This window comes from Anguilla anguilla, chromosome 11 (genome assembly GCF_013347855.1).
Source record: "Anguilla anguilla isolate fAngAng1 chromosome 11, fAngAng1.pri, whole genome shotgun sequence".
Lineage (NCBI taxonomy): Eukaryota > Metazoa > Chordata > Actinopteri > Anguilliformes > Anguillidae > Anguilla > Anguilla anguilla.
Genome location: NC_049211.1, coordinates 6886118 through 6908617, shown reverse-complemented (window position 1 = coordinate 6908617; position 22500 = coordinate 6886118). Strand labels below are relative to the sequence as shown.

Genomic DNA, 22500 nt, shown 5'->3' with positions numbered 1-22500 from the left:
GTGTTTGGGTTACTTTTAGCATCTCCTTTGTGTTGCCGTGGAGAGGAAGGAATTACCTCGCTTTCCCCCCCCCCCCCCCCCCCCGGCTCCCCCAAATCTCGCAGCTGTGCTAGAAGCTGAGCTTTAGCGTTTCCTGAGTGTGTTTGTATCTGATCTGGCGCTCTCTCTCTCTCTCTCTCCGCCCCGTTGCCGTGCTCAAAGCGGGGCTCGCTCAGCTGGAGTCGCCGCCGCGCGCGCGACGCACGAGACACCCCCCCCCCCACCACCCCCACCACCCCTTCGCCGGCTTTGTTGTTAAACACAGCGCATTTACAGGCCCTTGCGTTTTTCCCGGGCCCCGGCGAAGGACGCGACGCGTAATCGAATACATTACAGTTGTTACGGCATTATGGAATGATAAAAAAATAAAAATAAATAAAATATGCAGCCCCGATTGCTGGAGGCAGCGCAGAGCGCGCAGTATCAGTCAGGGATCAAGTCTCCATTTCACACATGGACGGGCGGAGTTAATCTGATCTCAAACAGCGCTACTGTACGCCACTTAAAAAGCGGAGCCAGAACCCACACCAACACAAGCCCTTTTTTTGTTCTGGGGCCTGGTTTCAGGTTTTCTCTCTCTCAACATCTGCTCGGAAAAAATGAAAAATACAACAGAATAGGTTAGGAAAAACAATAATGTGCACAAAATAGCATTTGTGTGTGTGTATCTACGTGTGATGTGTCTGTGTGCTTGTGTGCGTGTCTGTGTGATGTGTGTATGGTATGTGTGCGTGTGTGTGTGTGATATGATGATTATGTGCGTGTATATAATACGATGTATCTGTGATGTGTGTGTGTGATATGATGATTATGTGTGATGTGTGTGACGTAATGACTGAGTGTGTGTAATGTGTGTGAGAGATGTGTGTGCGCGTGCGTGTGTGATATGATGTGTGTGTGTGTGCGCGCGTGTGATATGATGTATGTGTGTGTGTGTGTGTGTCTGGCTGTGTGTGTGATATGATGTGCGTGTGTGTGTGTGTGTCTGTCTGTGTGTGTGATATGATGTATGTGCGTATGTATGATATGGTGTGTGTGTGCGTGTGTGTGTGATATGGTGTGTGTGTGCGCATGTGTGTGTGTGTGGTATGGTTTGTGTGCGATATGGTGTGTGTGCGCACGCGTGTGCGTGTGTGATGTGTGTGTGTGTGTGTGTGTGTGTGTGATATGGTGTGTGTGCGCGCATGCGTGTGTGTGTGTGTGTGATATGGTGTGTGTGCGCGTGTGTGTGTGATATGGTGTGTGTGTGCGCATGCGTGTGTGTGTGATATGGTGTGTGTGTGTGCGCGTGTGTGTGTGTGTGATATGGTGTGTGTGCGCGCATGCGTGTGTGTGTGATATGGTGTGTGCGCACGCGCGTGCGTGTGTGTGTGATATGGTGTGTGTGTGTGTGATATGGTGTGTGTGTGTGTGTGTGTGTGATATGGTGTGTGCGCACGCGCGTGCGTGTGTGTGTGATGTGATGTGTGTGTGTGTGTGTGTGTGTGTGATATGGTGTGTGTGTGTGTGTGTGATATGATGTATGTGTGCGCGCGTGCGTGCGTGTGTGTGTGATATGGTGTGTGTGTGCGTGTGTGTGTGATATGGTGTGTGCGCACGCGCGTGCGTGTGTGTGTGATGTGATGTGTGTGTGTGTGTGTGTGTGTGTGATATGGTGTGTGTGTGTGTGTGTGTGATATGGTGTGTGTGCGCGTGCGCGTGCGTGTGTGTGTGATATGGTGTGTGTGCGCACGCGCGTGTGTGTGTGATATGGTGTGTGTGCGCGCGTGCGTGTGTGTGTGATATGGTGTGTGTGCGCGCATGCGTGTGTGTGTGATATGGTGTGTGTGCGCGCGTGCGTGCGTGTGTGTGTGATATGATGTATGTGTGTGTGTATCTTTCCCAGGACCCTCTCAGGGTTAGCTGAAACGCTGGAGCTGTAATAGTCAGATGCATGTTTTATGAGTCGTCCACAGAGGATAGGGCAGCTCAGATCCTGCCTGTTCCTCCAGCATTTTATTACCCCCCTCCCCCTCCCCCCCGCTCTTTTCAGTGAAAGGAAACACATTTAGAATTATATTTACAACATGCCCTCGTGGTGGGCTATAGTTTAAAAGCAGCGGTTACTCAGAAGCATTTAAAAAAAAAATGATTTATATTGTTTTCCCGTGAGTGTTTAAAGTGCATTGTCTGTGGCCGTGGAGGATCGCTGTTTGTTCAGAGAGAAAGAGTCGAGCGTAAAACCTTGACATCGTGATCTCCCCTTCACATGTAATTTATTATTTTTTTTGTGACATTTCATTATTCATTTTTTTTTTAGTAATTACATATATTACCGGCTGAGGACAGGCTGCTGCAGATGTGAAAACGGAGGGGCTGTCTTTTTTAAACGATGTTTTATTAGCTTTAATGCCTCACACAAACGGGGGTGAGAGAGGGAGAGAGAGAGGGAGAGAGACACAGAGAGACAGAGACAGAGAGAGAGGGAGAGGGGGAGAGAGAGTGAGAGAGGGAGAGAGACAGAGAGAGAGAGGGAGAGAGGGACAGTGAGAGAGAGAGAGGGAGAGTGACACAGAGACAGAGAGAGGGAGGGAGAGAGAGAGAGAGAGACAGTGAGAGAGGGAGAGGGAGGGAGAGGGAGAGGGAGAGAGACACAGAGAGAGCGAGAGGGAGGGAGAGAGAGAGAGAGAGAGAGACAGTGAGAGAGGGAGGGAGAGGGAGAGGGAGAGAGAGGGGGAGAGAGAGAGAAGGAGAGGGAGAGAGAGGGAGAGGGAGAGGGAGAGAGACACAGAGAGACAGAGAGAGAGAGAGAGGGAGAGGGAGAGAGGGAGAGAGACAGAGAGACAGAGGGAGAGGGAGAGAGACACAGAGACACAGAGAGAGAGCGAGAGGCTTGGCTGGGAGGATGAAGTGTAACAAAGAGGGGTTAGTGAGTGCAGCCGGCGCCATCAGAGAGGCCGTTGCCCGGCGGTTAGCGGGTGACGGAGAGGTGGCCCGCTCCAGAAACAAAAGCCGTGGCTAATTAGCGGTAATGCCATCCCGAGGTACCTGGGGGGGGGGGGGGCGGAGCGGAGCCGCTCTTGGCACCGCGGCCGCGTCGCCGCGACGACGCCGCGATGCAGCTCTGAATGGGGGGGGGGGGCTCGTTCGCCGCCCCATCTGCTCGGAGACGTGGAGTTAAAAACGCCACCAGATCGCCTGTAAATAATTCAGTCCGCAAATGTTTGTGCGCGGCTGACCCCACGGCCTCTCTGCGCCGCCGCTGGGAACAGCTCTCTCTCTCTCTCTCCCGCCACGAGACAGAAGAGAAGCGTGCGTGTGCGTGTGCGTGTGTGTGTGTGTGTGTGCGCATGTGTGTGTATATGTGTGTGTGTGCGCGCGTGTGTGTGTGTGTGTGTGTGTGAGTGTGTGTGTGTGCGCATGTGTGTGTATGTGTGTGTGTGTGATGTGTGTGTGTGTGTGCGTGTTTGTGTGTGTATGTGTTTGTGTGAGAGAGTGTGTGTGTGTGAGAGTGAGAGATAGAGAGAGAGAGATGGAGGGAGGGAGAGAGAGAGAGATAGAGGGTGTGTGTGTGTGTGTGTGAGAGTGAGAGATAGATAGAGAGAAAGAGAGGGAGGGAGAGAGAGAGAGAGAGATAGAGAGGGTGTGTGTGTCTGTGTGTGTGTGTGAGAGTGAGAGATAGATAGAGAGATAGAGAGGGAGGGAGAGAGAGAGAGAGATAGAGGGTGTGTGTGTGTGTTTCTGCCTGTGTGACTGTCTGTAGGGGACAATAGAGTCTTCCTCAGTGCCCTGAGTAGTGTTGCTGTGCGTCTCGCTCTCCTGGGTAATATCATGTCTCCCAGCCCGGCTCCTGAGAGCGGTAATTATAGGTTTCTGGCTGAGAGGGGAGCTCTCCGGAAGGTGAATCATGTAGTGAAAGGATGACATGTTGTTTTAGGCGAGCTGGTAATGTGTGGCGAAGGAGAGCCCTGTCCGCTTCCCCTGCCCACAGCCCTGCGCCTGTCTGCGTGTGTGTGTGTAATCCTTTGTTTGCTCATCACACGGCTCTCCATTGTATTAATCAGGAAATGCTCTGGGCGTTTGATTGAGGAAGCCCTGCGTTTTTTTATTGCCTAACCCCCCGCCCCCCCCCCCCGGCCGCCCGCCCCCCATTATACACAGCGCGGTCTATCTGAGCGTTTTATCTCATCTCATGCACTCACACTTGACTGGCAAGACAATTAATTCACTTGATGGATGGATCAAAGGAACACATGGGGGGGGGGGGAGGGGTGAGGGGGAAGGGGAGGGGCTTAAAAAGAATAAAATAAATAAAGACAGTTTAATTGTGAACGTATTCCAACGGGATCCGTGTGAACATCGCCGTGGAAACGGCGTTCGGAAACAAAAGCCTGCGGAGATGTAGCGGAGCCCTCTGGAGACTCTGCTGAAGAGCTGGGTGTCTCGGGAGAGAGAGAGAGCGGTGTGTCGGCACACAGCAGAAAGCCGTCTCAATCTCCCCCCTCCTTTTTTAAAATCTCTTTTTTTCTTCTTCTTGTTTTTTTTTTTTGTAAAGGAAGCAGCCGGTTGCTGTGATGGTTTTTGGTGACCGGCCTGTTTGGCGGTTACGAAACGGTAATGCGTCTCCTCGGCGCCCGCGAAAGCCTGTCGCGGATCCGATAAGCCGCGTCTGTCCACCCGGGGGGCGTGGGGGGGCGTGGGGGGGGGGGGGGGAGCCACGCTAACAATTCAATCTGGAGATTTAATGCTTCTCCTCTTAACGCTCATGTATCCCTGTTAATACAACTCCCCTTTTTCCCAATATCTTTCTGATTAGACTAATCACACGAGGCCTGTTTGTTTTTGAGAGTGAGTGTTCACTTGTTGCGTCCCCTCTGGGGTGAGGTGGGGGGTGAAGGAAGCCCTCCTTGCTTCTGCTTTTCGGAAAGCGTCCCGGCACTCTGGTGGAGCTCGGGCGGGGCGGAGATTTGTTGATATTCGGCGCCTCCGGTGTTCGCGGCCGAGCCGGAGCACCCCGAGTTCAGCCGCCCGGAGTCTTTATCTCTGACTCACTGTAAATAGAAAAGTCATCCCCGCACTGAGAGATCATGCTCTCAATAACTGATTTTTTTTTTGGTGTAGGAGGTGGAAGTTCCGCCCTTTTTTCTCTATCGCAGCGCTGTCAGAGCCTGTCTGGGGGTGAGGCAGCGGTGAACAGAGCCTGTCTGGGGTGAGGCAGCGGTGAACAGAGCCTGTCGGGGGTGAGGCAGCGGTGAACAGAGCCTGTGTGGGGTGAGGCAGCGGTGAACAGAGCCTGTCTGGGGGTGAGGCAGCGGTGAACAGAGCCTGTCTGGGGTGAGGCAGCGGTGAACAGAGCCTGTCGGGGGTGAGGCAGCGGTGAACAGAGCCTGTGTGGGGTGAGGCAGCGGTGAACAGAGCCTGTCTGAGGGTGAGGCAGCGGTGAACAGAGTCTGTCTGGGGTGAGGCAGCGGTGAACAGAGCCTGTGTGGGGGTGAGGCAGCGGTGAACAGAGCCTGTCTGGGGTGAGGCAGCGGTGAACAGAGCCTGTCTGGGGTGAGGCAGCGGTGAACAGAGCCTGTCGGGGGTGAGGCAGCGGTGAACAGAGCCTGTGTGGGGTGAGGCAGCGGTGAACAGAGCCTGTGTGCGGTGAGGCAGCGGTGAACAGAGCCTGTGTGGGGTGAGGCAGCGGTGAACAGAGCCTGTGTGGGGTGAGGCAGCGGTGAACAGAGCCTGTGTGGGGTGAGGCAGCGGTGAACAGAGCCTGTGTGGGGTGAGGCAGCGGTGAACAGAGCCTGTGGGAGGTGAGGCAGCGGTGAACAGAGCCTGTGTGGGGTGAGGCAGCGGTGAACAGAGCCTGTGGGGGGTGAGGCAGCGGTGAACAGAGCCTGTCTGGGGTGAGGCAGCGGTGAACAGAGCCTGTCTGGGGGTGAGGCAGCGGTGAACAGAGCCTGTCTGGGGTGAGGCAGCGGTGAACAGAGCCTGTGTGGGGTGAGGCAGCGGTGAACAGAGCCTGTGTGGGGTGAGGCAGCGGTGAACAGAGCCTGTGGGAGGTGAGGCAGCGGTGAACAGAGCGCTCGGGCAGAAAGGGCCGCTTTCGGAACGGCGGCTCGGAACGCGGAACGTGCCGGCATCGAGCGCCGCCTCGGGGAGCAGGGGCTGCTGGGAGATCTCGCGGGCGGGACGCTTCAGAGCTCTGCGCACCCTGACCGACCCGGGCCCGGGGCGAACCTGAGCCCGGGATGTGCCCCGGTTTCATCCGTCTGGTGGCTTTGCCCCCGTTTCTTTTTTAGGAAGGAGGATTTGAACTGTAGTGAACCGGCTCAAGCTGGAAGACAGAAGGGTTTGACACACACACAGTCTCTCACACACACACACACACACACACAGTCTCTCACACACACACATACACACACGCACACACACTCACACACAATCTCACACACACACACACACATTACAGATGCGCACGCATGTCACACACACACACACACGTACACAGTCTCTCACACACACGCACACACACACACACACACACACAGTAAACCACGGTGTTGTGTAAAGCAGCACAGGACAGTGTTGTAATCTTCTGCTCTAGTCTGTGTCCTTTGTGGCAGAGTTGTGTACTCAAGTAGCTGTGAGCAGTCTGGAAGTTGAGTTCTGTTCATTCTTTAGCTATCATTAACACATTAGGGATTTTATTTTCTGTTCATCTCCTGTTGAAGCTTAACTAGGTCTGAGTCCGCCCGGCTTCTGGGAAAATGCAAAGCATGTGTCCATGAAGGTTCTGCTTTGTCCTCAGTTCTTCAGGCCACCAGCCAATCAGAAAGTCTTTAAATATGACTGTATTTAATCCTGATGGGCCTCCTTTCATATAATTGTGTAGTGCTGGTTATTGCTGAATGTTTATGACCTTCGGATGTTTATTGTCCTCAGGAGCTGACTGTGGATCAGGCTGAGTATGATTATGAGTATGATTATGAGTATGATTATGAGTATGATTATGAGTATTGTGCCTGTATCTGCATCCCTGCTAAATGGAATCCAGTCAAGTGACTAGTTGGCATTTTTATCTGGATTTGGTTTCTTGCACTGTGTTCTGGCAATGATGTAAAGGGAGTTTAGGAAAATTGATCTTGTGCTGGTTTTTAAATCCTAATGAAAGTAAAAGCCTGTATTTGGCTATAAAACCGGCATCACAATATGGGAATTCTTCACAGTTAAGACTCCCAACAAACAAAATCATCCTTTTTAAATAAAAAAAAAAAAAAGAAAAGAAAAAGTTGCAGAGGAAAAAGTGCAAGACAAGGCATGCTGTGACACTGAGCCTCTTTTAGCCCAGTTGAGAGTTTAAATGAGTTTTTATCCTGAAAACAACAAAGTTCTTATATTGCTCAGCACTGGAGGATTTGGTGTTGGTCTGTAGGAGATCACTTTTCTTGCATAAGTGGCAAAGCTGAGCTACCCAGCGGCAAGATCCTTTTGCGGGCTCTCAGTCTGCAGTTAACTTGAAGTGAATATCCATATAGAACAGACATGGCCATTTCAGTGTCCTGCTGTGTTTAGAAATTACTTAACATCAAAAGGAAATTTCAGTACTTCTCTGTGGGCGGGAAAAAAATAATCTTACATCTTTGTGAAGTGGCATGTTGGCGTAATTAACTCTGGAAAAGAGTGATTGCACACTGGGTCTTTAAGAGCTTTCTTTCTCCAGCCAGATAGGGGAAAATTAAACCTAGAAGTGGAGCCATTTTCTGACCAGAATTGCGCTGATTTGTGTGGGGGAGTGTGGAAGCATGCTGTAAGGTTGCAGGGGGGGAGGTGAGGTGGGTTGTGCAGAAGTGTGCACTTGCAGCACGGAGACCTCCTATTGGACAGGAACTGCAGCTGACACGCATCACGGCTGTCCAGCTGCGCAGCCACTCGGCACTGACGCAGTGCAAATATGGCTGTCCAGCTGCGCAGTCGTCCAGTGACTGACGCAGTGCAAATACGGCTGTCCAGCTGCGCAGTCGTCCAGTGACTGACGCAGTGCAAATATGGCTGTCCAGCTGCGCAGTCGTCCAGTGACTGACGCAGTGCAAATACGGCTGGGCAGCTGCGCAGTCGTCCAGTGACTGACGCAGTGCAAATATGGCTGTCCAGCTGCACAGTCGTCCAGTGACTGACGCAGTGCAAATACGGCTGTCCAGCTGCGCAGTCGTCCAGTGACTGACGCAGTGCAAATACGGCTGTCCAGCTGCGCAGTCGTCCAGTGACTGACGCAGTGCAAATATGGCTGTCCAGCTGCGCAGTCGTCCAGTGACTGACGCAGTGTAAATACGACTGTCCAGCTGCGCAGTCGTCCAGTGACTGACGCAGTGCAAATATGGCTGTCCAGCTGCGCAGTCGTCCAGTGACTGACGCAGTGTAAATACGACTGTCCAGCTGCGCAGTCGTCCAGTGACTGACGCAGTGCAAATACGACTGTCCAGCTGCGCAGTCGTCCAGTGACTGACGCAGTGCAAATACGGCTGGACAGCTCGCCATAATTAGACGCATCCTTTCTCCTCATGTTTGTTCTGCGAGCTAGATGTGTTTGCCTTCCCTTTTCATCTCTCCTTTTCATCTCTGACATGCAGTTTTTTAAAATCTGTGTGCCTTCGCTCATTGAGAAACCTCTTAATATGCTATTAAATCGCATTACAGTCCACAGAGTGCTTGTTTAAAGTGGCAGCTGAAGCTGTTGATCTATTAAGCGTCGCGTGTGTACAGCTGGTCTTGTTTTGCTTGATAATTTGATGAGATTTCAGCGCTGTGGGATGCATTTGAAGGCCTCTTTGTAGGACGATGCGTCGGTGCTTCAGGGCTGTAGCGGATATGAGCGATCCGGCGCTACGGTGTCTGTATTTCACTGTGGAGGTCTGAAGGCTCTGTGCTGATCCTCAGGCTCGGAGCGCCGTGGAAAAGCACAGGCTCAGGCCGAATGGAAGCCACCCGCCCAGTTTCCCACATCTAAGAGCAGCGCAAGAGGTGTGAGCTGACATGGAGAGGAATGCGGGCTTATGGACAGACCATGAGTTTAGAGTGTGTGCTGAAATGGAGCGGAATGCGGGATTATGGACAGTGCAGGAGTTTAGAGTGTGTGCTGAAATGGAGCGGAATGCGGGATTATGGACAGTGCAGGAGTTTAGAGTGTGTGCTGAAATGGAGCGGAATGTGGGATTATGGACAGTGCAGGAGTTTAGGGTGTGTGCTGAAATGGAGCGGAATGTGGGATTATGGACAGTGCAGGAGTTTAGAGTGTGTGCTGAAATGGAGCAGAATGCAGGATTATGGACAGTGCAGGAGTTTAGGGTGTGTGCTGAAATGGAGCGGAATGCGGGATTATGGACAGTGCAGGAGTTTAGGGTGTGTGCTGAAATGGAGCGGAATGTGGGATTATGGGAAGGCTGCGATTGTCTGGATTCCTTGCGGGGCCTCAGACGTCCGGCTCCCCTGCGATCGAACCCGTGCCGTCCTGCTGCGAGCGCCAGGTCGCGCGGTCACCTGCTCAAACCCATCTCACAGGAAGCACAAAATGGCCCTTTCGATCGAAAAAACAGAAGTGTGTCTGACGGCAGGTTTTGGGAACAAATAAAGAGGTATGAGTTAGGGTACCTGCTGGTTTTGGAAATGAAGGATGGGTTTTTAAAAAAATGCAAGGCCACAGGATGGAAATTCAGTGGGTCGTACAACCATCTGTTCAAACCGCTTTCGCAGTAAATTGTGAAAGGTTTAAAGCAGGGGTGCGCAACTCCGGTCCCGGAGGGCTGATCTGCGTGCGGGTTTTTATTCCAACCGATTACCATAGATATCGTTTTCCGACAGCTCTATGAACTACGCTGCTTCGCTCCTGCACTTGGGCTCAGTAAAATCTCTAGGATACACTTGCAGTCTGTGGCTGTAGCTGGGGCTCATACACATGTCAGATCAAGGTATGATTGGGCTAATTAAATAAATGTTGGCAAATGTTCACACAAAATCCTGAAATGGTTTGGCCCTTGTTGTGCACCCCTGGTTTAAAGTCTTAATAGTGCTTTCGCAAATAGAAGTAATGGAGAATATGAATGGTGAATGGTGAGTATACTTGTCAGTATGTACAGTGTACACTTGTTAGTGTACTCTGATCAGTAGACCCCTTTTTCAGTACATCTGAAAGCTGGAATTTGGCAGTTGGTTTCAAAAACAATCTGGTTGAGCCGATGTTTATCAGAGGGAAGTATTCAGTGTTCATTTCTGCTTTCATTTAAATACGTATTAACTGGACAGAATGTTCTAAGCTGGCCAAAACTTTCCTCTTAGGAATTGCCAAATCAACCTGCTACCGTTGTTGAATGAATGCGTTTCGTTCGACAGAAGGTTCACTGTGGGGCTGTGGTACTGAAGGAGACCAATCTCTCGCAGTCAGTTTTAACTGGTTCAGCTTTTTTACATGAAGCCTGAGCTGGACTAGACTGTGCACGGCAGTAACACCCAGAAATGAACAGTGTCGTGTTAACAGAGTCAGTGTGAAGCCAGGCGCTGGGCCTTCTTTTTCACATAAATGTGTTGGGTGTTCATTTCTAGGTTGTGAGATTAATCTGCTCATTTACACAGAAAATTTGGCTTCCCTTTATTGTGGTTTTTCCACACGTCTTCGTTTATACATCCAAGGTCTCGTCATAAAACAGACGGCCATTTTCAAATGCAGAATGAATTACCCAAGTATTCCCAGCTGGGAACTGGCCTTGGCTGTATTTTTGGATAAAACACTGCTGTGGTTACACGAGTATGACTAACTTAACAATAATGTTAGGACTGGATTTGTCATGGTGTTCAAAGAAACGGTTAACCAAAAAAAAAGAGCTTGAAGCCTTTTTTAAAAAGCCTTTATGGCCACCCCATTATCTAAAATTGTTTGCAAGTCCAGCATGTTTGTGGGAAAGGCGTGCTCAGTCCCAAGGCTAACGTCACTCTCAATTTCCTTTTGCTCGATCCGCGCTAATTTCACTGCTTCAGAGGTTTTTTCTTGAAAAGCCTGCGTTAGTCTCTGCCAGTCATACGTTCATCGCGAAATAATTTCTCTGAGAAATCGTTTCCAGAATCTCGCAGCCGTCTGAAAGTGAGCCGTTTTCGTTAATTGTCTGTTTTGCGTTTGGATTTCCTTTTCCCCGTCCCCGCGGACCCCGCTGCCTGCCTGCAGATTGTTTGTGTTGCCGGCGGTTACGCGAAATGAAATATGCGACCGCAGCTACGCGCCGCCGGAGAGTTCCGCCATGTTTTCGTCTCCTTCGGTTTTCGGAGTTTTTTTTTAAACGCGCCGCCCCCCCCCCTTTACGGTCTCTTTAGAAGCGGCGGGTGAGGGGGGGGCCTGCGTTTGTTTACCCGCAGTTAGCGGTTTGGATTAAAATCGCCGAGCGGAACCCGCGCCAGCGAGTGAGATGGATATAATACGAAAGACGACGCGGGGGAAGGAGAGTTTGAGAGGCCCGGGGAGCGATGGAAAACGGCGAGAAGCGCTCGCTCGCAACGAAGATTCGCTAATCGGGAACGCGAGCGTGCGTTCTGGGAGACGGGCTCGCGTTTCCCGCTCTTTTTCAAAAAAAAAAAAAAAAAATGCGGGATCCGTTTGTATTTTAACGGCCTGGCTCGCACCCCCAGCCTCTGGTGCCGAGCCGAAGCGGGTGATGTGAGACCACCCCCCACCCCCACGTGGCGAATGTCACGCGCGAGTGAATTTCCGCGCCCGACTCACGCAGCTCCACCGCGGGATGTGGCAGGCGGACGTGTGCCAGAGTCTCCCGCCTAGTCAGCGGGTTTCCAATCTAAAACTACAGCGCCCAAAATGGGGGCCTGGAGAGAGAGAGAGAGAGAGGGCTGTGGTTGCAAACTGCATATGAAGAGCACTTTGTACAGACATCCATACTGGTGCGACTGTAGACGCTAAGCAACGGCTAGCGTACATGCTGTTGTTTTCATGTATAGTTTAGAAAAACTGTGGCTGAGCATATTAGACGTGGGTCACAGAAGTGGGTAAGGGGCTAAAGTGTCCAGCCTAGGGTAGTTTCTCTGGGGGGGCGTGGGCTCTTCCTCCAGTAGAGTAGCCATGGAAGCTCATTTGGGGGGAAGCGGTTGGATAACAGCGTTTTTGAGGACGCGGTAATATCGGTGTCTCAGAGGGGTGAAAAAGAAGCCAAAAATAACTGAAGTAATAAGAGATTTTAGGTGTGGCGGTGATGGTGATATTGCTCATGGACCTCCCCTCCATTACACTGTGTGATCAGCAGGTAAACTCAGATGGTGCCCAGCTTCCTTAATTCCCTGATTAATTTAATGTTCTGTGTCTTTTACTTCCCCAACCTCCTTCTGTTTTAACACCGGTTGCTGAAGCACTTTTGATTTTTGGTTTGAGGTGTTTTCGCCGCTGGTACTGCAGGCCGTGTGACGTCCCGAAAAGTCAGCCGAAAACAACAAGGGGGGGTGTGAGCCGGGTTCGGCTGTAATCAGAAAAGGCGCCGTTGCCGTCGGCGACCCGTCCCCTGGTCTCGCGGATGACGCGATGACCTCAGCGGCTGCGCGGTGTGCGTAGGGTCGGGGGCGGATCGACGCTGGGATCGGGCCGTCCCGCGCGGGAAGGCGGAGGTGCGGACGCGCCCCGGCGGGGGGGGGGGGAGGGGGCGGCGGGAAGCTCATGGCGGGGTGATTAATAGCCGCGGAAAACCCGCCGCGCTGCACCGCACCGCGTGGCCACCGGGGAGCGCCGCGCCGTGTGCACCGCTCGTGACGACAGAAGCAGCTGCCCCGTCGGTCGGGGGGCCGCTCTGGAGATGACAGGCTGCCAGTGAGGAGTGTTGTTGTCAACAGCGCCTCTGCCCTTGCCAAAACCACTCCCCCCCCCCCCACCCCCCCCCCCCCCCCCCCACCCCCCCCCCCCCCCCCCCCCCACCCCTCCACCCCCCCCCCCCCCCCCCCCCCCCCCCCCCCCCTCTCCCCCACCCCCCACACCTCCACCCTCCCACCTCCCTACCAGCGAGTCTTTTGTTTGACACACCTCTCCGCTCTGCCCGCCTCTCTCTCTTTCTCTCCGCTGCTCTCTTCACGTTCGGAGCGGCAGCCAGTTTCAGCTCCACAGTGAGCGCGTGTCGTCTTTATCTCATTTGGGAACGGCTGCCGTTGGCAGGCGTGCGGTCGAACTTGCGGAGGCGATGCGAGCGAAGTGAGTTTACCTTTACCTCATTGGCCAGCTACTGCCATGTGACAGGCTGTTTTGCTCAGGATTGGCCCTTCGGTTTCTGCTCTGCTTTCTTAATTTATGTTTTTTTTTTTTGTTTGTTTTTTTTCTTTCTGCCGTTGTCTTTCATAGCTACCCATATTTCCTCTATAATAATCTGTGAATCGGGAAGGGGAAAGGAGCAATTTGGGACGGTAAAAGCAGATTCTCTGTGCTCTGTCGTCTCCGCGGAGGGTTGCCCCTGTCCCCCCCCCCATCCCGAGCTGTCAGTTTGGATTTAAAAGGGAAGAGTCCAGCCCGAGGTAACGTCTCTGCTGAGGATGCAGGCCGCTGAACTGGGATCCATCCCCAAAATCCCCCCCCCCTCCACGTCCCGGTGGCCTGGGGCTGTTCTTAAGTCCCATCACTGCTGACTTCAGTGCTGGTATTCACAAGGGGTTGAAAATAACGCGCCGTGATTGGATGAAATCAGCCTGAAATAGCGATGTAAAAAGAATCCCTGCCCCGTAAGCCTGATATCCTGTCAGACTTTGCTGTGGTTTGTGCGCGATGGTAACACGGTGGGGAGTCTCGTTCAGGGTCCTTGTGTTGGGGAGCATTCGTTGGACCCCGCTGGGGAGGTGAGCCGGGCGGTAGGGAAAGGCTTTTAGGTTTGCGTGCGCTTAACGCAGGCCTTGCTCTGCGTGCCCGCGCTGGGTTCCCTCAGTGGTGCTCCTCTGGTGATTGTGGAAGGACTGAGCTGAGCGGCGTTACCCATAACCACCTTCTTTATCCCTCTCATCCTCCTCCCTCTTCAGTATGAAGGGCGTGTGGTGATGGAAGGTTTCGCTCGTGCACCTTGTGCTCGTTAACCCTTTAACCCTTTAGAGGTGTGAGGTCACAAATATATGATTAGAATGTTCTTAACTGAACATTCTAATGCTGATGTCATAATCACTGCTGGTAATTGAAGGCAAGGGAGTTCTAGAACACTGCAGCCTGCTCTTCAGAAGGTTAATTTAATGTCTTTTTCTCCTCTACAGCTCTTGTGAATTCGCGGGGTTGTTGGTGAGGCTGAATTTTTCCTGGATTTGAGTGGTAAATTCAGAAGACTGAAGCCCAGGCTCACTGTCTACCTTTCACGGAGGCCCAGCCGTGAGAGGACGCAGCAAGGCACCTGGCGAATCATGACCGCCGACAAAGAGAAGGACAAGGAGCGCGAGCGCGAGCGGGACCGGGACCGCGACCGGGACAGAGACCGGGACCGGGACAAACGGGACAAGGCCCGGGAGAGCGAGAGCTCGCGGCCCCGCCGCAGCTGCACCCTGGAGGGCGGGGCCAAGAACTACGCCGAGAGCGACCACAGCGAGGACGAGGACAACGACGCGGCCAGCGCCACCACCGAGGAGTCCTCCAAGAAGGGCAAGAAGAAGACGCCCAAGAAGAAGTCGCGCTACGAGCGCACGGAGAACGGGGAGATCACCTCCTTCATCACCGAGGACGAGACCGTCTACAGACCGGGCGGTGAGTCCTGCGTTACTGCACTCATGTACACACTCACACACACTGACACTGACACTCACACACACGTATACACACTCACACACACGCTCACACACACACTCACACACACGTATACACACTCACACTCACGCTCACACACACACTCACACACACGTATACACAAGCACACACACACACACACGTATACACACACTCACACACACACACACACACACACACACACACTCACACACGTATACACAAGCACACTTACACACTCACACACACACTCACACTCACACACACTCACACTCACACTCACACACACACTCACACACACGTATACACAAGCACACACACACACACGTATACACAAGCACACTTACACACACACACTCACACACACGTATACACAAGCACACTCACACCCACACTCACACTCACACTCATACACACACACACACACACACACACACTCACTCACTCATACACACACTCACACACACGTATACACAAGCACACACACACACACACACACACACACACACTCACTCACACGTATACACAAGCACACTTACACACACACACATACGCACTCACTCACACACACACTCACGCACACGTATACACAAGCACACTCACTCACACACACACACTCACACACACACACACACACACACGCACGCACTCACACTCACACACACACACACTCACACACACGTATACACAAGCACACTTACACACACACACACTCACACACACGTATACACAAGCACACTTACACACACACACACTCACACACACGTATACACAAGCACACTTACACACACTCACACACACTGACACTGACACTCACACTCACGCACATACGCAAACGAACACGCACACGCATGCACACACACATATACGCACCCACACATGCACACTCACACTCACGCACATACGTATACAAACACACAAACGTACGTGCGCACACACACAGGCACGCACACAGGCTCAGACACATACACACACATTTACACACTCACACACCCTCACATGCACGCACACTCACTCACTCACTCACTCTCAACAGACACACTCACTATCACTCACTCACACACTCTTTCACACACATATATGCACACACACACACTCACTCACTCATACACACACACACACACACACACACACACACATACACACACTCACTCACTCATACACACACACACATACTCACACACGCACACACACACACACTCACATACACACACACACACACTTATCTGGGCCTGTGTGAATTGCCCGTGTCCACCTGCTTGACAGAGGGAAAGTCCCCGTGAGCGTAACGCTGTGTGAAATCTGCTCCAGATTAACTCTGCTTTGGCCTGGCCCGGTGTTATTACATTCCTGGAATTCTGCTGCTGAAATCACCCCCCCCCCACCCCCCCACCCCCTCTACCCCACTGCCGGGCGGTCATTTTCAGAATTGCGCTGTTTGATGTGTCACTGGGAGAAAAGCGCTGGCTATCGCTCTGCCGCTGAGACCCCCGTCTGAATCGGGGCTGACATTTTCACGCTAGTCGCTGTTCCCCGCGTTCTCTACGGTCGGGGCTGGCTTTTCGCCCCCGCCCCGCTATAACAGGTTTCCTCCCGGAGCTCGTATATTACGCGCGGCATGAATTACCCGACAGGATTTTCTCTTTTAAGGGGAGATTATGGCAGTCCCACCTGCAGGGGAGCGGGGGCGCGGGGGAGAGGGGACGGAGCCCCGCTCTGGGGGTGCGAGTGCGCCCTGCTGGGGCTCTGGTTATTACTGGTGCAGATGGAGGCAGGGAGAGGCAACCTTTAGCAGAGCGGTGAGCACAGCCTGCCGCTCTCAGAGCTCTTATAAATGACTAGCGCCTCGCACGGGGGGGGGGGGGGGGTGTCAGCGGCACTCCAGTCCAGCGAGAGGCGAAACGTTGCCTGCCTCAGCTCCAGCGACTCTCCCTCCCAGCCCCCCCCCCACCCCCCCGAGCCTGTGGGGGCCGGCCTTTTCCCTCGTCTGCCAGGAACCGAAAAGGTCAAGTAGGAGTGCGGACGCGACGCTTAGCTTTCTAATGCGAAGACGCGGGAAACTACAGCTCGTGTGTGCGGCTCCTCCTCGTGTCTTCCTTTAACCGCTGGGGGGTGCGGTGGGGGTGGGAGGGTGGGGCGGTGGGGCGGGGGGGGGGTTCTTTAGCGCTGGAAGATGGAGCGCAGGTTAAACGTGCTCTAGAGCGCACTCTTTATGCATTTTGGGCTGGATATCGTTCGCTGAGTTGAGCTGACCCCTCTGTGTGACCCTCACCTAATTTATGCAAAAACGTTCGGGAGAACATTACAAAACGGCCCAACGATTTTCTCACGATTAAAAGCTCGGAATATAAAGTGCGAAAAATAGACGGCTATTGCCATTGGTGGTATTTTTGTGGTATTTTATTTTTTATTTTACATTTTGGTGGTAATAGGGCACGTTGCATTTTCGGAATTGAGCGTACGGTACCACATCAGGTATAAATACAGAGAAGAAGATGAAAAGGAAGACAATCCACCACATGGTCGCGACGACCGTTACTGCATTTGATAATAATCACCGTTGCGGTACATTGCCTAGCGTTAGTAAATAAATAAATATATATATATATGTATATATATATATACGGAGTGTAGCACAGTGGATAAGGAACTGGGCTTGTAACCGAAAGGTCGCAGGTTCGATTCCCGGGTAAGGACACTGCCGTTGTACCCTTGAGCAAGGTACTTAACCTGCATTGCTTCAGCATATATATCCAGCTGTATAAATGGATACAATGTAAAGTGCTATGTAAAAAGTTGTGTAAGTCGCTCTGGATAAGAGCGTCTGCTAAATGCCTGTAATGTAATGTAATGTAATGTAATGTATGTGTGGGAAAGAAACACCAGCAGATTTGCTTATTGTGGCAGCCATTTTCTCACTCGTGAAGCTCAGCCAGCCGGAGACTTGTGGGGAGGCGCAGGGTTCGCGGGCGAGCTAACGAATTTACCCTCGGAACGAGGCCGCTCCACTCGCGAATACACTGGCGGCTCCCCTAATAATTTGTTTCAGTCACGCTCCGCCATGTAAATAATTCAATTATGCGGCCTGAAGTTGGATTTAATTACGAACTTTTTTTAAATTTTCGAATTAATGCGCCGTTCGCATCGTTTAAGAACAATCCGTTGGCTTAAACGATTTCTTTTAAAAAATTTTTTTTTTACACACACGCCTAAAAGCCTGTGGTTGTAGCCACGATAATGTCCCGTGTCATAATATCTCATCTAAAGCCTCGGCCCCCTATTAAATTCATATCGATTCGGTCGGTCGGATCCCTTGTGCTGTCGGAGGCGGGCTCTGCATATTCAGCGCCATGTGCGGCTGCTCCTTCATCCCTTTGTGGCGCTTTTCTGGAGGGCCGCTGCAATCAGATTAGATTTGAGTGGCTTAAGCAGGCACAAAGCCCGGATTGGATCATGCTTTGCTAAATGTTAAATCCTTTTATTTTCGTCTAGTGACACACAATGACCACCGACCCCCCCCCCCCCCCACCCCACACCCTCCACCTCCCTTCCCCCCCCTCCCACCCCCTCCACCTCCCTCCCCTTCCCCCAAGAGAGGGGTTGGACAGAAGCACAGAAGACCTGAAGCACCACTTGAAAGACGTTTGACGCTAGACTGAACGTGACAAATACTTGGAAGACTTTTTTCCAGACATGACCAGGGGAGATTAAAAAAAAAAAAAAAAAAAAACGAACAAAATGGCGGAACCTTCAGCGGTTGACAGTCCGCTGCGTGGCAGTTTATCCCTGAAATACACAGCAGACCCCTCTGCCCCCTCAGTCCACAGCTCGCCGCGCGTCGGGTTCGAGCCGCGGCGTTTCTGCGGTGACGCGGGGGCCGTTGTGGTCTTAAAGGCACGGCGCGCGCTCCTCTTGGCGCGGGAGCGGGGGGCGGGGGGCGGGGGCCGGACGCTCCCCATTTGTATTGCGGGCAGGTTCTGCTGGAGGGAGGCAGGCTGGCGGACCGATCGATCAGGCCTCTGAGTGCCGCTCCTCCAGCCCCGGCTCCCCGTGGCTGTGCGGATATACACTGCACTGAGCCACATTATGGATCCAGAGAGGAGATTATAAGCACACACACACACATACACACACACCGATGGGGATCGATACGGCTGAGCCCAGCGCTGGCTTTCTGCAGTCCTGTCTCTAAAAGGGCCTCCTCCCCCCCCACACCACCCCCCCCTCACTCTGTGCGGTCCCACCTCCAGGGACAGACGCCCTCTACAGCAGGCTATCTCTCTCTCGCTTTCTTTCTCTCTCTCTCTCTCTTGTCTTTCTTTCTCTCTCCCTCTCTGTCTATCATTTATTTTCTCTGTCTGTCTCTCCTTCCCTCCCTCTGTATCTGTCTCTCTCCCTCCCTCTCCTTCTGTCCCTCTCTCTCTCTCCCTCCCTCTCCCTCTGTATCTGTCTCTCTCCTTCCCTCCCCCCTCTCTGTCTCCCTCTCTGTCCCTCTCTCTCTCTCTCTCCCCCTCTCTCTCCCTCTCTCCCTCACTCTCTCCCTCTCTCTCCCTCTCTCCCTCTCTCTCTCTGAAACGAGGGGAGGAGAGACAGAGCGTGAGCAGTCCTGTGTGTCATCCCCCCTGAGTGTTGCAGGTATAAATGAGCCTGTGTTTACGCTGGCCGGGGCTTCTCAGGTAATATAGGGGCTATGATGGAGCCCGGCCCTCTCTGCCCAAACCCTCCAGCCATTTTCCACTGAACAGGCTCCCTGCTATTTCCCAGCATGCTCTGGGTGTCTGTACAGCTGTCATCTAATTACACTGCTTCCCAGGACCTGTGTTACTGTCAGCTGCTCTGGAGAGGGGTCAGTCCTGCTACTCTGTCTCTGTCTCACAAACACACACAAACGCACACGCGCAAACTCACTCACACGCACACCCACACAAATACACACTCACAAACACACACACGCGCACACGCGCAAACTCACTCACACGCACACACACACAAATACACGCACACACACACTCACACACACACACACTCACACACTCACACACAAACGCACTCACACATACACGCACACACACACTCACACACTCACACACAAACACACTCACACGCACACACACACTCACACACACACACACCCACACAAATACACACACACACACACACACTCGCACACAAACGCACTCACACACACACACACACACACAAACGCACACGCGCAAACTCACGCACACACACTCACACACAAACGCACTCACACGTACACACACACACACACACCAGAGGTCTGAGCTTCACCGAGAATCTAATGACGAATATTTTTAATATCTAATTATTCTAATATTTTCAAATGTCCACCTCACGCTGCCGCAAATGGAACTTCTTCAATGTGAAACCTCGCCAGCTTTAAAAAACCCAAAATATGCAGAAGTGAGTTGCTGTATTTACGCATGACTGATGCAGTCATAATAGAACAGAATCAGAGGTCTGTTGGCTGCTCGGTCGCTCTGGTCCAACGGGACCCACATCAGTGATGTCAGTCGTTAGGGTAATGGCAGGGCAGGCCTGTTTATGAAGGAGGCTCTGTGTCTGAAATGATGTATTTTTCGACGAGGCGCCTGACCCCCCCGAGCGGCGCATCTTGGGCGCCTCTCTCGCCCCCCCCCGTGTCCCGCCAGCCCCCGGGACGCCGCTGAGGAGCGTCCGGCTGAAGGCTGCAGTAATGTTACCGGGGCGAGGGGGGGGGGGGTCATTTTTCTGTTTGTTTTTCCACCGCGACGAGACTGCGGCGTTTCCGCGTCAACGTGTTTGAGGGCGGGACCGGCGGCGGCGGCGTGAGTTATAGCGCCCGGCCCGCGTCGCGTGGCATCACTCCGTCAAACGCCGCCGCTCTCCTCTGCGCTGTCATCTCACCGTCCTTGTGATGAATTCCCTTCAGATTTCAATCAGCTGCTGTTGACGGATAAAGCAGGAAAAGTGCCCCCCCCCGCCCTTGCCCCACAAAGAAACAAAGCAACCCCCCCCCTCCCCCACCTGTCCTCACAAAATGGCTGACATAAATCGTACCCAGCTGAGACCTTCAGCAGACCGTTGTCACCTGCGCTAGTTAGCGTTAGCGGAAAGTGTGAAGGGCCCTCAATGGGAGGGAGCTCTCTACGCTGCGACCTGCGATGGCTCATCGTTTGAACGTGGCAGTGGATGTGTGTCAAGCTGGGAGGTTCATTTAAGGGTGTATTTTACAGTGTCTGGAACTGACTTTTTTTTTTAAAACTCTCACCACCGCGGCGATGGCAGATCAGAAACGCGCTGGTGTCTGGAGTTAGCGCTGCTGTCGAAGGGCTTGCGTCTCTGCCCCAGAGAGACTCGGCCGGTGTATAATGCGCCTTTAACAGGTGGTTCAGAGATTTGACGTGATCTGGTCTGAAGTTTTTTTTTTTTCTTCGGCTGCAGAACGAGGAGCGGTTGCCCGTGCTGTCCGGCGAGCGTGAGAAACGCTGATGTAAAAAAAAAAAAAAATGAAAGAGAAAAAAGGGGTGAAATGGAACAGATGTGTAATGGGTCAGATCCCGGGTTAGCGCTGTCTGAGCGTTACTGAGCGCGTCTGAAAGAGAGCGGCGTGAACCGCGTGAAGAGGGTACGCTACACGGCCTGGGAACTCGCGACGTGTTCACGTTTCAGGCCCCTCCCTCCCCCCGCCCCTGCTGAGCTCCTGCAGGAAGTGATGTGGGGGGAAGGAGGTTTTGGAGGCCTGTCCGTCTTCAGCTGGGAGCTCGGTCCCAAGTGCCCAGGCTGGCCGAAGTGTTCGGTCTGTGCTCCCCAAAATTAACGGTTACCTTAATTAGCTGGCGGCGCGGCTAACGTCCCACCGCTGTGTCTAGTGCTAGCAGAGTTTTGCTTAGCTACTGTACAGGTACCTTCATTTCTGGAAAAACAAAAAGAAAAGAAAGAATGACACGGCTTCACTCTGAAGATAACAGACGTGGGCCACACATCCCAAATGTTTTTACATTTTATGCGTTCCAGGTGTCCTTTTTTAAAGCCTGTGAATTGATTTGTTACTGTTGAAGTGTCAAACCTGTATTTGGGGAATACGCCTCGTGTCTGAGAAGCTGTTTGTGACTCCACAGCGTGAGCAGTCCGGTACGGCTCAGAAGAGCGGATTGAGACTGAAGCAAGTCTTCAGCCGCTGCTTCCTCTGTGTTATTTATGGGGTCCCCTGATTTATTTATTTGCCTGTTTGTTTGTTTGTTTATTATTTATCGCAGCAAATGGGGGGGGAGATGTAGTCTGAAAATGTTGCTCCTCACGTGGAAATGTTTTCGTTTCTCCTTCATCACCTCCTCCTCCTCCTCTTCGTGCTTGTTGCCTCTCCCTCAACCACCATGACTGATATTAAAAAAGAAAACCCCCCCCCCCCCCAAAAAAACCCCTGGTGTTACCTAACGAATGTGCGGCTAATTTCCCCGTTAGCGCTGTAGCTGTAGCCGTTAAGGAGGGGGGCTCGTGTGCGGAGGGAAGGTGAAGCAGGTTTCCCCTCTCTCACGAGAGGAAGGTGTGTTTTAAATTAGCCGCGCTTGACTGGCGGCGGAGAACGGCTCGCTGAACAATGAGCGAGTCGCAGATGAGGAGCCGGGGGCCGCTGGGGCTTCACCCCTCGCCCCGCCCCGCCCCCCTCCCCCCCCCCCTCCCCTCATGAATATTCATGAGCTTAAGCCGGAGACTGACGGCAGAGCGGCGCA

The 22500-nt window shown here is 52.7% G+C and overlaps 1 protein-coding gene across 8 annotated transcripts in view; it reads left to right on the top strand.

The window, feature by feature from the left end:
• LOC118207290 (arginine-glutamic acid dipeptide repeats protein-like) overlaps positions 1-22500 on the top strand; it is a 183462-nt gene that overhangs the window by 66047 nt on the left and 94915 nt on the right. For all 8 annotated transcript variants that reach the window (XM_035380702.1, XM_035380704.1, XM_035380703.1 and 5 more), the window contains one exon: positions 14269-14749. In XM_035380702.1, the coding sequence (XP_035236593.1) occupies positions 14413-14749 (337 nt within the window). In that variant the 5' untranslated portion in view covers positions 14269-14412. The remainder of the gene's footprint in view (positions 1-14268; positions 14750-22500) is intronic.